At 37.5% G+C, this 16,097-nt stretch overlaps 1 protein-coding gene across 3 annotated transcripts in view; it reads left to right on the forward strand.

Moving 5' to 3' along the window:
- Positions 1 to 16,097, forward strand: part of ERO1B (endoplasmic reticulum oxidoreductase 1 beta) — a 107,945-nt gene that overhangs the window by 61,663 nt on the left and 30,185 nt on the right. For all 3 annotated transcript variants that reach the window (XM_072822958.1, XM_072822956.1, XM_072822957.1), the window contains 3 exons: positions 3,479 to 3,562; positions 13,657 to 13,698; positions 15,642 to 15,724. In XM_072822958.1, the coding sequence (XP_072679059.1) occupies positions 3,479 to 3,562; positions 13,657 to 13,698; positions 15,642 to 15,724 (209 nt within the window). The remainder of the gene's footprint in view (positions 1 to 3,478; positions 3,563 to 13,656; positions 13,699 to 15,641; positions 15,725 to 16,097) is intronic.

Below are 16,097 nucleotides of genomic sequence, written 5' to 3' on the forward strand. Positions count from 1 at the left end.
GTTTGGAATAGGGCAGTAGAATTGGAAGAGGTGAAAAGTGAGCAAATGAGCATCGTATGTAAGATATAACACCAACAAACTTGTCTGATGGAGTGAATGTAAGCTGTGAGAGTAGACATGAAATCAAAGATGATGCAGAGTTTTGAGCAAAGAAGTATGTATTGACAAGTTAATCTTTTTCTAAGAATGCAAGGACAAGGCTTTTAAGTTTTCAACACAATTCAACATACATTCCTGATGTTTAAAAAATTTAATAGGAATGATAAATACTTCCTTAACATTATCATTTTAATCCTAAAGTTAGCGTTGCCAACATCTTGCTTGTTGGGAAATAGTGGAGGAATTCTCCTTAGGTGAGGGACCAAGACATGGGTACACATTATCTTCTTGTATACCAAACAAGAAAAGGCAACTAGAGGCATAAACATTTTTGAAGAATAAGTAAAACTATCTCCACTTATAAAAATGACAGAAGAATACTAGAAAACCCAAATAATAAAATGAACAAAAATGATAAATGCATTAAGGCAGAAGGTTATAAACTTAACATACAAAAATCCATATCTTCATAAATAATAAGAAGATAGGACAGAAAAGAAATCCCCATTTATCTTAGCAATGAAAAAAAGATGAAATCTATAGGAATAAATGAATCAATAAATGTGCACAACCTAGGGGAGGAAAACTTCAAAACACTACTGTGAGACACGTCAGCTTCAAGAAATGGACTAATGTTTTTGTAGCATAAAGATAAGATGTTCATTCTCTCCACATTAATGTATAAATTTAATGTGATCCTAATAAAAGTATCAATAGTTTTTTCCCCAGAGCTGGACAAGTTGTCACAGCTTAAATTCTCTGGGAAGCAGATTACGAGACTGTGGCTTGTGGGCAAGAGATTAATTAGAGACTGCTTGTGGAACCAACAGCTCAGGAAGTGAAAAGAGCAGAGGCAGAGGTAAAGCTCTGAGTCAGCCTCTGTGGAAACTTCAGGCGACCCTTTGGGAGTCCTGCAGATGGGATGGCCCTCCAGAGCTGTGCTCACTTTTGGGAGAAGTCTGGGCCTTTGCAACCCTATGTCAGTCATTTGATGAAGGCCACCGTTGGAAGGGGTGGTGTGACCTTGGGCAAAGTGGCTATCTTCACCTGAGTTTGCCTGCCTCATTCCAGAATTTCAGAAGCTAACGTTTCCAGGAGCTGGGGTAATAAACTCTTTATTCTTCCAGGTGGTGATGTGGCTCAGTTGGTTAATCATCTGAATCTTGATTTCAGCTCAGGTCATGATCTCAGGGTTGTGAGTTGCTATTTACTGAGATGGCAATAAGAAGGTCCTATGGAGATATCAAAGAGGTGTTGGACATAAAAGCCAGGAGCTCAAGGAACCTGCAGTTCCCAAACAAACATCCTGATCCCTCTGCCTGGAAATCTCCTTCTCTAGGAAACTTCTAGTCCTACCCATTTTACACGTTACCAAAAGGAAGCCTTCCCTGACAACCCATAGTCAGAGTTGACCACTCTCTCCTCCTGTTGCCAGTCTCTACATATTTTTGCCTCTTCCCCTATAATGTAGACGTTATTTATTTCATTTTATGCCTATTTATTGAGATGTCTATTTTTAAAAAAGATTTTGTTTATTTATTCATGAGAGACACATACACAGAGTGACAGAGAGTGGCAGAGGGAGAAGCAGTCTTCCCCAGGGAGCCTGATGTGGGACTCGATCCCAGGACCTTGCGATCTTGACCTGAGCTGAAGGCAGATGCTCAACCACTGAGCCATCCAAGCATCCAGGGATGTCTATTTTTTTTTTTTTTTTTTTAGAGAGTATGAATGTGTGTGCCAGAGGGGGAGGGGCAAAAGTAGAGGGAGAGAGAGAATCCCAAGCAGCCTCCACACCCAGCGTGGAGCCCAACTTGGGGCTCAATCTCACAACCCTGAGATCATGACCTGAGCTGAAATCAAGATTCAGATGATTAACCAACTGAGCCACACAGATGTCCCTATTAAGATGTCTATTATGTATGTATCCTAGACACTGGAAGTAAAATAATGAATAAGGCAAAATCTCGATCCTTACAGTGGGGGATGCAGACAATAAATAAGCAAGTCAATAATATCCAGGTAGTGGTAAGTGGTAAATGTTTTATAAAGAACATAAAACAAGATGTGGGGGCACATATTGAGCACTACTTTGGAGAATCTGGTCAGGGAAGGTCTCTGCTGCGGTAGGATCTCAGAGAGTCCTGGATGAGGTGAAGGGAGTGGATTATAAGATCTGGTGCAACAGTCTGGGCAAAAAGAAGAGCCACTGTAAAGGCCCTGAGACAAAGGAGCATAGTATATTCCCAGCAAGAAGGCTGGAGGAGCGTCTTCAGAAACGAGGTCAGGGAGGTGGATGGGAAGACCAGATGAAGGCGGGCCTGGTGGGGCCTGCTGCAGAGTTGGGGTTCATTCTGAAAGTGACCAGAAGCCACAGGAAGGTTTTGAGCAGGGGTTGATCCTGTTGGAATTATATCCCAAGGAGATCATTGGAGCTGCTGTGTGGACAACAGATGGTAGTAGAAGCAGAGAAGTAGCGGTGGTCTAGGCAAGAAGGGAGTGGTAGCAATGGAGGTGGTGGGAAGAAGTGGATAATGAATTATTTACAGGAGATAGAAAAGGAGTTTTGGCTTGGGCAATCCATCTGGAAGTCTTACTGAATTATTGTCTTCCATTAAGTTCAAAATAAGAAAATCTAGAGTTTTTAACTATGGTTAATGTGTCCTGATGGTTAAAATGGTCTGCCCCTGTCCTATGTATTCCCGCATTCCCTCACTAAAAGTCAAACTGTTTTTTCCCCAGTTCTCACAACTGTTGAAGCTCTATCACTTTATCCAAATGCATGTTTTTCCAACATTCATCCGTCCTAAAATAATACTTTATCATAGGCCACCATCTACCAGCCCCATTATTCTCCATCACAAAACTGGATTTTTCCTTGTAGCAGTTACCACAATTTGTAATTAAACAAACATACAAACATAATTTCTCTTCCCTCCAGTAGACTGTCAGTTCCAGAGGGGATAGTGCTTTCTTGTGTCTCTTTTTGCCCCAGACCCTACACAATGCCAGACAGATAGTGGGTGCTCAGTACACATTTAAGTGGTGCATGCATGAGAGAACCCTAATGAGTAAGGTAACAGTAAGGTGTTGACAGACATTAGCATAAAATGCTTTCCAGGGTCTGCAGATAAGCAGTGTACTTGGACTTCTTTTGTGAAGTGTCAGAGGACTAATAAGTTATTTTTTAAAATTAATCTTACCTCTGGGTGTCTGAAAAACTGCAGTTGTTTAAAATTCTGAACTCTATAGATGCCACAGGATAGGAAGTGTTTTCTTCTTACCACCACGTCATTGGTGCCCAGAACAGTGACACTTCGAGAGTGTTGGCAGAACTGTGCTACACATTTACTAGTGTTTATCCAATCTTTCTCTCAAGGTCAATCTGAAGCGACCATGTCCTTTCTGGGCAGAAGATGGCCATTGTTCAATAAAAGACTGCCATGTGGAGCCCTGTCCAGAGGTAAAATAAGTTAAAAAAAAAAATGGGGAAAACATTGTTTCCTCTTGAGCTCTTAGATAAGCATGAATTTATATTTTAGGTCAATGTCGATGGATTTAGTCTTGTCCTAAAATTCATATGCTGTCAACTCTTTTTTAACCAGATTATGGAAGATTTATTTTATATTTGTCACCTAATTGGGTTTGAAGACACTCTTGTATCCAGTGGTATTGATTGGATGTGGAAGTATAGTATGATTCTAAAGTAGATAGAAAACTGGATGCCTGTTCTAGAACTGGATCTATAATTGACTAATTCTTATTTGATGGTTTATTGAATACAAATCTTGTTTCATAAGAAAAATGGTGCTATTTGACCTTAAATTTTATATTTAGAGTGGGTAAAGTAGAGGAATTGCAGGCTTGGCATGAGGCCTTCACTTGGTCTCACATTAAAAAAAAAAAGCTCTACTTAACATTTTAGACTGTTTTTGACATCTATCATAATTAATTCTTCTTAAACAGTAATTCATTATAAGTTATGTTTTCACTTCACTTTTTGCTTTTCTTACCTAATCAATTAATCTAGTTTGTTATCCTTAAAAATGGGAAAAAAAGCCATCTTAACCAATGTCCTTTCTAAAGGGACAATTTAAAAAATTCTTTTCATTTTCCTTTAAGAATAAAATGTTTTGTTTTTAACTTTTTAGTTTGAAATAATTTCAGACCTATAAAGAAAATTGGGAGTATAATACCAACAGTCCTCATTTACTTTTTATTCAAATTCCCTAAATGTTTATCACATTTGCTTTATTATTCTCTGTATATGTTAATATTTTATGAACTATTTGGGTGTAAGTTACCAGCATCATATTTTACCCCAAATACTTGGATGTGTTTCCTTAAAAACAAGATTATTCTCTTCCTAACCATAACCTAATTAACAAAATCAGAAAATTAACGTTAATTATAATACTAGTGTCTAATCTACAGAATTTAGCTATATATTGCCAGATGACATAATAATGTGCTATATAGCTTAAAGTATTAAAATATAGTGTTATATTCATTTCATGTATACAAAATAGCGATTCGGTAGTTCCATATATTACTCAGTGCTCATCAAGATAAGTATATTCTTGATACCCTTTGTCTATTTCATCCATCCCCCCTCCTACCTCCCTTTTAGTAACCATCTGTTTGTTCTCTGTACTTAAGAGTTTGTTGTTTGGTTTGTCTCTGTCTCTCTCTTTTGTTTTGATTTTAAATTCCACATATGAGTGAAATTACGTGCTAATTATCTTTCTCTGGCTTATACTCTCTAGATCCATCCATGTTTTTGCAAATGGCAGGATTTCATTCTTTTTATGGCTGTATAATATTCCATTTATATACTACATCTTCCTTATCCGTTCATCTATTGATGGATACTTGGGCTACTTCCATGGTTTGGCAATAATGCTACTATATGGTTTATAAATAATGCTACTATAAACATAGGGGTGCATGTATCCCTTCAAATTAGTATTTTTGTATTCTTTGGGTAAATACTGAGTAGCTGGATTATAGGGTAGTTCTATTTTTAATTTTTCAACGAAGCTACATACTGTTTTCCACAGTGACTGTACCAGTTTGCATTCCCATTAAGTGCATGAGGGTTCATTTTTCTCCACATCCTCACCAATGCTTGTTCCTTGAGTTTTTCAGTTCAGTCATTCTAACACATGTGCGGTGTTAGCTCATTGTGTTTTTAACTTGCATTTCCCTGATGATGACTGATTTTTGAACATCTTTTCATGTGTCTGTTTTCCATCTGGATGTCTTCTTTGGAGAAATGTTTGTTCATATCTTCTATCCATTTTTTTTTAGTTGGATTATTTGGGATTTTTTGGTGTTGAGTTGTGTAAGTTCTTTATATAATTTTGATAGTACCCCTTTATTGGATATGTCATTTGCAATACCTTCTCCCATTCCCTAGGTTGCCTTTTAGTTTTATTGGTTGTTTCCTTTGCTGTCAGAAGCTTTTTATTTTAGTGCAGTCTCAGTAGTTTATTTTTGCTTTTGTTTTACTTGCCTCAGGAGACCTATCTAGAAAGCTACTGCTATGGTCAGTGTCAGAAAAATTACTGCCTCTGCTCTGTTCTAGGAATTTTATGGTGTTAGGTATCACATTTAGGTTCCTAAAACATTTTGAGGTTTTGCGTACAGCGTAAGAAGTCCGGTTTCAGGGATCCCTGGGTGGCGCAGCGGTTTGGCGCCTGCCTTTGGCCTAGGGCGCGATCCTGGAGACCCGGGATCGAATCCCACGTCGGGCTCCCGGTGCATGGAGCCTGCTTCTCCCTCTGCCTGTGTCTCTGCCTCTCTCTCTCTCTGTGACTATCATAAATAAATAAATTTAAAAAAAAAATCCGGTTTCATTCTTCTGCATGTAGCAGTTTTCCAACACCCTTTTGTTGAAGAGACTTTTTCCCATTAAATATTCTTGCCTCCTTTGTCAAAGATTAATTTACAGTAGGATTGTGGATTTATTTCTATGCTTTGTATTCTGTTCTGTTGATCTGTGTGTTTATTTTTATGCCAGTACCATACTGTTTTGATTACTCCAGATTAGAAGTAATAGAACTTGAAATCTGGAATAGTGATCCATCTGGTTTTGATTTTCTTTTTTTTTTAAATTTTATTTTTATTTATTTATGATAGTCACACACACACAGAGAGAGAGAGAGAGAGAGAGAGAGGCAGAGACACAGGCAGAGGGAGAAGCAGGCTCCATGCACCGGGAGCCTGAAGTGGGATTTGATCCCGGGTCTCCAGGATCGCGCCCTGGGCCAAAAGCAGGCGCTAAACTGCTGCGCCACCCAGGGATCCCTGGTTTTGATTTTCTTTTCCAAGATTGCTTTGGCTATTTGGGGTCTTTTGTGGTTCCATACAAATTTTTGGATTTGTTTTTTCTAGTTCTTTGAGAAGTGCTGTTAGTATTTTGACAGGGATTGCATTAAATGTGTAGCTTGCTTTGGGTAGTTTGGACATTTTAATATTTATGTAATCCATAAGTATGGAATATATTTCCATTTCTTTGTGTCGTCTTCAGCTTCTTTCATCAGTGTTTTATAGTTTTCATAATACAGGTTTGTCACTTCTTTGCTAAATTTATTCTTAGCTATTTTATTATTTTTGATGCAGTTATAAATGGAATTATTTTCTTAATTTCTCTTTCTGCTGCTTTCTTATTAGTGTATAGAAGTGCAACAGATTTTTGTATATTGATTTTATGTACTGAAACTTAACTGAATTCATTTTTCAGGCCTAGTAGTTTTTTGGTGGAGTCTTTATGTTTTTCTACATAGAATATCCAGTCTTCTGCAAATAGTGAAAGCTCTTCCTTACCAATTTGGTTGCATTTTATTCCTTTTTATTGTCTGACTGCTGTGGCTGGATGTCCAGTACTACGTTGAATAAAAATGATGAGAGAATAGATATGTTTGTTCTGTTCCTGACCTTAGGGGAAAAGCTGTTTTTCCCCACTGAGTATAATGTTAGCTATGGGTTTTGTATATAAGCCCTTTATTATGTTGAGGTATGTTCCCTCCAAACCTACTTTGTTGAGAGTTATTTATCGTGAATGGATGCTGTACTTTGTCAAATGGTTTTTCTGCATCTGTTGAAATGATGATATGGTTCTTTTCCTTTCTCTTATTGTATGATGTGTTGCACTGATTGATTTGCGAATATTGAACCACCTCGTAACTCAGAAATAAATCCCACTTGATCATGGTGAATGATTTTTTTTAATGGATTGTTGGACTTGGTTTGCAAGTATTTTGTTGAGGATTTTTGCATCTGTTTGTGAGAAGTATTGGCGTTTAGTTCTGGTTTTTCTTTGATTAAAAACATTTTTTTAAATTATTTTTTTATAGTTCTGTTTTTTAGTGGTATCTTTTTCTGTTTTTGGTATCAGGATAATGCTGGCTTCAGAGAATGAATTTGGAAATTTTCCTTCCTTTTCTATGTTTTTGAAATAGATTGAGAAGAATAGGTATTAACTCTTAGAATGTTTGGTAGAATTTGCCTATAATGCTATCTGGTCCTGGAGTTTTGTTTGTTGGGAATTTTTTGATTACTGATTCTATTGCATTCTGGTTATCAGTCTGTTCAAATTTTCTTTTTCTTCCTATTTCTGTTTTGGTAGGTTATATGTTTCTAGGAATTTGTCCATTTCTTCTAGGTTGTCCAATTTTTTGGTATATAATTTTTTATAATATTCTCTACAGTTGCTTGTATTTCTGTGGTGTCCATTGTTTTTCTCTTTAATTTGCCATTTTGTTTAGGTCCTCCTCTCTCTCTCTCTGTCTCTCTCTCTCTCTCTTTAATGAGTCTGGCTGGAGGTTTATCAATTTTGTTGATCTTTTCTAAGAACTAGCTCCTGATTTCATAGATCTGTTCTATTTCTTTTAATTTTATATCATTTATTTGTGCTCTAATCTTTATTATTTTCCTCCTCCTGCTGTCTTGAGTTTTGCTATTCTCTTTCTAGCTCCTATGTGTAAGGTTAGGTTGTTTGAGATTTTTCCTGCTTCTTGGCATCGGCCTGTATTGCTCTGAACTTCCCTCTTAGACCTGCTTTTATTGCCTCCTCAAGATTTTGGACTGTTATGTTCTCATTTTCCTTTGTCTCCATGTGATTTTTTTATTTCTTGTTTATTTCTTGGTTGACCCAGTCATTGTTTAGTGGAATGTTATTTAACCTCTATGAATTTGTGCTCTTTCCAGATTTTTTCTTGTAGTTGACTTTTAGTTTCATAGTGTGTGGTCAGAAAAGATGCATGGTATGACTTTGATCTTGAATTTGTTGAGGCTTGTTTTATGGGATGATATGTGATCTGTTCTGGAGAACGTTCTGTGTGCACTTGCAAAGACTATATATCTGCTGTTTTAGGATGGAATGTTCTGAAAATCTCTTTTAAATCTATTTGGTCCAGTGTGTCATTCAAAGCCATTGTTTCCTTGTTGATTTTTTGTTTGGATGATCTGTCCATTGATGTCAGAGAGGTGTTAACAGTCCCCTATTGTTATTATATTCCTATTGATCAGTTTTTTTAATGTTATTTATTTATTTATTCATTTATTTATTTATGATAGTCACACACACACACACAGAGAGAGAGAGGCAGAGACACAGGCAGAGGGAGAAGCAGGCTCCATGCACCGGGAGCCCGACATGGGATTCGATCCCCGGTCTCCAGGATCACGCCCTGGGCCAAAGGCAGGCGCCAAACCGCTGTGCCACCCAGGGATCCCCTTTAATGTTTGTTATTAACTCTTCTGTGTATTTGGGTGCTCTCATGTTGGGTGCATAAATATTTGTAATTGTTATAACATTTTCTTGGTGGAGTCTCCCCTTCATTATTGGATGGTGTTCTTTGTATCATTACAGTCTATTTGTCTGTCTGTCTATCTATCTATTTATTTATGATAGTCACACACACACACACACAGAGAGAGAGAGAGAGAGAGAGAGAGAGAGACATAGGCAGAGGGAGAAGCAGGCTCCACGCACCGGGAGCCCGACGTGGGATTCGATCCCAGGTCTCCCGGATCGTGCCCTGGGCCAAAGGCAGGTGCCAAACCGCTGCGCCACCCAAGGATCCCCTACAGTCTTTGTTTTAAAGTCTATTTTGTTTGATACAAATATTACTCTGGCTTTCTTTTGATGTCTATTTCATGACAAATGCTTCTTCATCCCCTCACTTTCAGTCTGCAGTTGTTTTTAGGTCTCAAATAAGTCTCTTCTAGGCAGCATTATAGATGGGTCTTGTTTTTTTATTCACTCTAATTCAGAGACATCCATCCTATATCTTTGGATTAGAGCATCTGGTCCATTTACGTTCACAGTAGTTATTGATAGCTATAAATTTATTCCCAAGTTGTTACTTGCTTTGTGATTGTTTTGCAGTTTTTTCCTGATCCTTTTTTCTCTTGCTGTCTTTCCTGGTGTTTTGGTTTTCTTTAGTGATACACTTGGATTCCTTTCTTTTTATTGTTTGCATATCTGTTGCTGGTTTTTGATTTGTGGTTACCGTTAGGTTTGTACATAACATCTTCTGCATGTAACAGTCTATTAAATTGATGGTCACTTAAATTTGAACCCATTCTTTATTCCTTTCTGCCCGAGATTTTAGGTATATGGGTGTCATATTTTATATCCTTTGTGAATCTCTTGACTGATATCTACAGATATACTTATTTTTATTGCTTTTGTGTTTCCCACTTTTCATATTTTATTTATGGTCTCTTCTTTCCACTCAAAGAGTCCCCTTCAACATTTGTTGTAGTGTGTAGTATGACCACTGATGTAGTGGTCATAAATTCCTTTAGTTTTTGTTTGAGAAACTCTTTGTCTTTCCTTCTATTCTGAATGATAGCCTTGCTGGATATTGTATTCTTGGCTGCAAATTTTTCTTCTCAGCACTTTGAATATATCTTGCCACTTTCTTCTGGCCTACAAAATTTCTGCTGAAAAATCAGCTTTATGGGATTTCCCCTTGTATGTAGTGGTTTTCTTTTCTCTTGCTGCTTTTAAAATTTTTTCTTTATTACTACTTTTTGCCATTTTAATTACTGTGTGACTTGGTGTGAATCATGTTGGGTTGGTTTTGTCGGGGGATCTCTTTGCCTCCTGGATCTCAATATTGATTTCCTTCCCCAGATTCAGGAAGTTTTTAGCTATTATTTCTTCAAATAAAATTTCTGCTCTCTTTTCTCTTTCTTCTTCTTCCAGGATCCCTGTAATTTGAATGTGATTATACTTGATGGAGTCACTGAGTTCCCTAAGTCTAGTCTTGTTTTGTATAATTTTTTTTTCCCTCTCATATACTCAGTTTGAATATTTTCCATTACTCTGTCTTCCAGGTTAATTCATTTGCCTGTTTCATCTCGCCTGCTATTTATTCCATTTAGTGTATTTTTAATTTCATTTATTGTGCTCTTCATCTCTGATGCATTCTTTTTTTCTCTCTGTGTTGAGAGTCTCACTGATGTCCTCCACTCTTAAGTTCAGTGAGTATGTTTATGATCATTACATTAAATTCTCTCTCAATTGGGGATCCCTGGGTGGCTCAGTGGTTTGGCGCCTGCCTTTGGCCCAGGGCGCGATCCTGGAGTCCCGGGATCGAGTCCCATGTCGGGCTCCCGGCATGGAGCCTGCTGCTTCTCTCTCTGCCTCTCTCTCTCTCTCTCTCTCTCTGTCTATGTCTATCATAAATGAATAAATAAAAAATCTTTAAAAAAATTCTCTCTCAATCATATTACTTATATACATCTCACTTTGGTCTCTTGCTGTGATTTTTGTCCTGTTCTTTCATTGGGACATAATACTCTGTCTCCTCCTTTTGTCTAATTCTCTGTATGTTTCTCTGTGTTAGGAAAGTCAGCACTGCGTCCTCCTTTTGAGGGTAATGACCTTATGAAGAAGAGGTCCTCTAGTGCCCTGCAGTGCAGTTGTTCCCTGTTCTCCATAACCTGGCACCTGAGGGAGTGTCTCCTCTGTGTGTTGCATATGCTCTGCTATCGTGTCCTGGCCACCTTCTGTAGTCTAGTTGTCTACAGAGGCTTACTTAGCCTGTTGTGGGCAGTGTTTGGTCCCCTGCTGGGGTGCAACACATTTTAGCAAAGTGTGTGCTGGTCTGTGAAATGAGACTGGTTGCCTGCACTGGTGGATGGGAGGCTGAGAGGGTACGGTACCAGTTTTAACAGGGTGTGCCCTTGAGCTTCTCAGGGCCCACAGCTGCCCTTACCGAGGCCCTGCAAAACATGTGGGTCAAGAGAAGATGAGTTGGTGATGTTTACACTGGCCTTCTGGAGGAGGGAATCTGCAGCCAGAATGGAGGCAAATGTGTTGAAAAGGGGATCTGCCCAAGTGTGGGTGGGTGGGGCTCAGTGTAAACAATTTAGGTGGGGAGGGTTGCATAGTCCTGGTTCCTGTAGCTGCCTTTATGTTTATGTGGGGTCAGGGGTGAGAGAAAGGGCACCGGCATCCTCCGTTGTTCCTAGAGGGGTCTTCCTATGATCCCTGCGTCTCTGGACATGCTCTGAGAATAATAAGTTTCTCTCCCATATGCCCTCAGCGTTTTCCAAATTGATGCTTCAGTGCTGTAACTACCTGGGCTTTTTGTCATGCTGTCTTTTTTAAGGGCAGGAGCTGTACTTCCTAATACCTTATAGGCTCTCCCAGAGTGGAGCTGCTGCTTTTTAAAATTCCGGGCTTCAAGTCCCACTGGTTGTAGGAACTCATGAAATTTGGACCCTCTGGCTTTCAAAGCCACAAGTTATGGGGCTTGGTCTTCCCCATGCAAGTGTGATAGTCTGTGTCACCCTTCTCTGTGCCTCTGGCTCCTGACTGTGGATAGCCACAGCCTGTTTCATTCCCAACTGCATCTCCAACCTTCCTACCCAATTCGATGTGGCCTCTTCTCTACCCTTAGTTGTGGAGTTTGTTCTACGAGTCTTTGGGTGTTTTTCTGGATTATTTGTGGATATGAATGTTATCTAGTTGTATCCATGGGATGAGGTGAGCCTAGGGCCCTCCTACACTGCCATCTTCCCACCCTCAATCCCAGCTAGATTTATTTCATGGTTGATTTTTAGTCATTAGTTTTACATTTATCATTACTTCTAATAATTCCCTTTTGTGATTGTTACATGTTTTTCATGACAATCATCTGTGAAGCCTACCCCAGTATTTCAATTTTTTTAAAATACTATTTATTTAGTTTTAAAGATCTTATTTATTTATTCGTGAGAGAGAGAGAGAGAGAAACAGAGGGAGAAGCGGGCTCTATGCAGGGAGCCCGATGTGGGACTAGATCCTGGGACTCCAGGATCATGCTCTGGGCTGAAGGCGGTGCTAAACCGCTGAGCCACCCAGGCTGCGCTACCCCAGTATTTCTAAACGACTTGTTATTAAGATTTGCTTAAGTCAGGTTATTGCATTTAGCATCAAACTTTAAAAAAAAAAGCTGCTAAGGATTTTGATTTTAGCTCATTATACTCTGCTAGACAGAGGACACAGTGCAGCCAGCAGTCACTTTAGTATTGATTCCATGTTTTAAATTCAGGGTGCTTGGCTGCCAGATTTGACTTGAGTTTTATAGTCTTCTCTCTTCTGCCTTCTGTTAGAAATACTAGCAAACACTGAAATGATAAAATACTGGCAGCAAGTAGCATTTTAATCTGTTAATCTTTTTAATGATTAGGGAAATATCTCTTATTATTATTACTTATATTCTTCTACCTGACAGGAAGATATTTATTCTGAAAACTTGGTTAAATTTACTTATGTTAAAATTTATCATGGAAACATGAAAATATTTTAATAGGTAATTTGCTGTACAACAGATTCAGATGTTAGAAATCAGTCCCCTGGACTGGTCAGAGGTTCAACCTGTGATTTTCTACTTTCAGATATGATTTTTGTTTAAAATTATATTTGATAAACCAGCTGTCATGATTTCTAGATTTGTTTATTAAAGCCTAAAATTAATTATTGGCTTTGTAGAAAAGCAAGTTGGATCTACATGTGAATTTTTTATTAGTAAACCCTGATTATCTATCTAGAAACTCTAGGTGAATCCTATGGACCAAAGAACTAATTCTTTCCATTTGAATCCCAAACTGCTTTTACTTTAAATGTCAATTTAGGGCAGAAATTAAGATTGAGCATAAACTATTTCAAAGAACTTTGAAAAATTTTAAAGCTTCTGTTTCTGGGGTAAGAGAGTTTATGGAAAAAGTGATTTTTGTCAGTTTTTTTTTAATCTAAAAATTATGTAAACTATTCAATACTGCATTGAAGGTTTAAATTATCTGATTTTGACACTCTTTGTGTGTGTCATTCAGTTTGCTAAACTATGGTTTACAAGTCTGTAAATTGCTATAATTCTTTACCCTGTATCTTGAGGTAGAATGAAAATAGAATTTAAATATTCATTAAAAAATATTCACTTTTTTCATCATAGAATAAAATAGTCTTTGTATTTGGGCAATGGCATTACTAATTTGTGAAGAAATCTCAAAAAAAATGAAGATCACTTTCTAAATTTTTCTTGTTATTCTTTTAAGAGCAAAATTCCAGTCGGAATTAAAGCTGGGAGTTCTAATAAGGTGAGTCACTTTTCTTCCTTGAATGTTTTTGCTTTACATTGTGAAACTTCCTATTTACTGCTTGACAGGGTTTTTGGAAGAGAACTGTACTGTGGTTAGGTTGGAATGGGCACATTTTGCCCCAGAGTCCCAACCTTTTGATTCTTGCAGCAAGCAGAGACCTTGTATGCTTTTTACAGTTAAATGATGTAACTTCTTTTCAATTCTGTTTTCTCTAGAAGAATATCCTGGTGTAACTAGTGTCAGATGGCCTATGCAACGGGTGTTTTATCATGCATGTATTTTTTTGTCTTGTGTTTCAACTAGTCCACCTGTCATATTCAGGATTATATTGTATAAACAGTTATCAGGGTATTTTGAGTGTAATACTTTTAAAGGGCATTAAAATATTCCTTTTTTAGAGATTACTCTTTTCCTCTTATTTTTTTTTTAATGCTTTTGCTCTTATAAGCAGGCCATAATTTTACTTAGCCACGTGTGTTTTTATTTTTTATTTATTTATTTTTATTTATTTATGATAGTCACAGAGAGAGAGAGAGAGAGGGGGCAAAGACACAGGCAGAGGGAGAAGCAGGCTCCATGCACCGGGAGCCCGACGTGGGATTCGATCCCTGGCCTCCAGGATCACGCCCTGGATCAAAGGCAGGCGCCAAACCGCTGCACCACCCAGGGATCCCGCTATGTGTGTTTTTAGATAGAGTTTACTTCTAGTTTTTTCTCTGTCATGTACACATGATAAAGATCATCATATCCTCTCCCTTTGCTTCCTCTCTCCCATTTTCTTTCTGTGTTTTCTCCCCGTGTGGTCTTTGTTTCTGTTCACTCTCTTTTATTTGTATTTGTTTCAAATATAAAATAAAGTATTAGAGACATTTGGAATCCCTTGTGGATTCATTCCCAATCCCATTCCCTTTTCTTCCCTCCCCAAAGACAGCTACTTCTCTGAAATTGATGTGCATCCTTCTGTGATACTTACTTCTGTTGCACATGTATCCACAAATAATGGATATATCCTTTTTTAAAAAAATTTTATTTATTTTTTCATAAGAGACACAGAGAGAGAGGCAGAGACATAGAGGAAGAAGGAGCCTCCCTGTGGGAAGCCCAATTCAGGACTTGATCCAGGCCCTTGGGATCAGGGCCTGAGTTGAAGGCAGATGCTCAACCACTGAGCCACCCAGGCACCCCTGAATAGATCCTTTAATACAAAGTTTTAAAACATTAAGATTATAATTTTTTATGTCTTCAGGTTAAAAACATTTTTTTCAGTTATTTTTACTCTATGTACTTCTGAAATTTTGTCTCTGTTGATACATGTAGCTTTGTTAATTTTAATAGTTGTGTAGCATTCAATTGTATATCATTGGTTAGCTCTTCCTCTGTTGATGGACATTTCAGTTGTGTTGAGTTTTTTGTTATTACAAGCAGTGATGTACTAGCCTTTTTGTCCTTTGTCTCGTTATGTACACATGAAAGAGTTTTCCTAGATTGGTATTTAGAAGTAAGGTTACTAGCCTTACTAGCATCTCTTAACATGATGAGATAGTACCAAATACCTTTCTAAAGTGATTGTATCTTATTTTTGGTTTTGTTTTTAAATGTTGCTCTGAAAAAAAAAAAATGTTGCTCTGGATGTAGTTTCAGTTGTGAGACTGCTGCTTCAAGGGTTTCTGCATTTTTACAGCTCTAGGTAAATATTGTCTTATTACTTTCCCAAGAGGCTTTTCTTGGTTTACACCATCACCAACGTACCAGTGCTAATTGTTTTTAATGTCTTATTTAGTTGGTGAAAATTTGCGACTCATTTGGATTTTTATTTCTTACATAAGTGAGAGATCTTGATAATAGAATGTATCTGTCTCATCACTGACAGATTGCCAGTTGAATTTGAAATAAAGAGAAAGGTAATATTATTACTAAACTTACAATGAACTTCCTTTCAGTATTCGAAAGTGGCAAACAATACCAAAGAATTAGAAGATTGTGAGCAAGCTAATAAACTGGGAGCAATTAACAGCACATTAAGGCAAGTTTTATTTCAGTAGTATAAAAAACATTCTCATATTTAGTATATTATATCAGAAATCTTCTGTTTTTCATGTGATTTTGATAAAACAAACAGTAAAGTTTCAAGTCATTCTTAAAAAGAAGTTATTCTTTATCCTAAATTCCATGATTGCTTTGTTTCCTTCTCTTAGTGGATTTGTTCTTAAATTGTAGGATGCATCATCAGTAGTAGCCTTATCAAAATGTAAAAATATAGAAGATTGCTTAACTAGCAGGGCTTATGAATCCATTCTTCCTGGTTATTATAGTAAAAGGAACTTGAACCTCTAAGTCTTTTGTAAATAGTAATTCAATCTGTAAGTTCTATTTTGAACAGGAAAAGTTATGATTAC

This window comes from Canis lupus, chromosome 4 (assembly GCF_048164855.1).
Source record: "Canis lupus baileyi chromosome 4, mCanLup2.hap1, whole genome shotgun sequence".
NCBI classification, from domain to species: domain Eukaryota; kingdom Metazoa; phylum Chordata; class Mammalia; order Carnivora; family Canidae; genus Canis; species Canis lupus.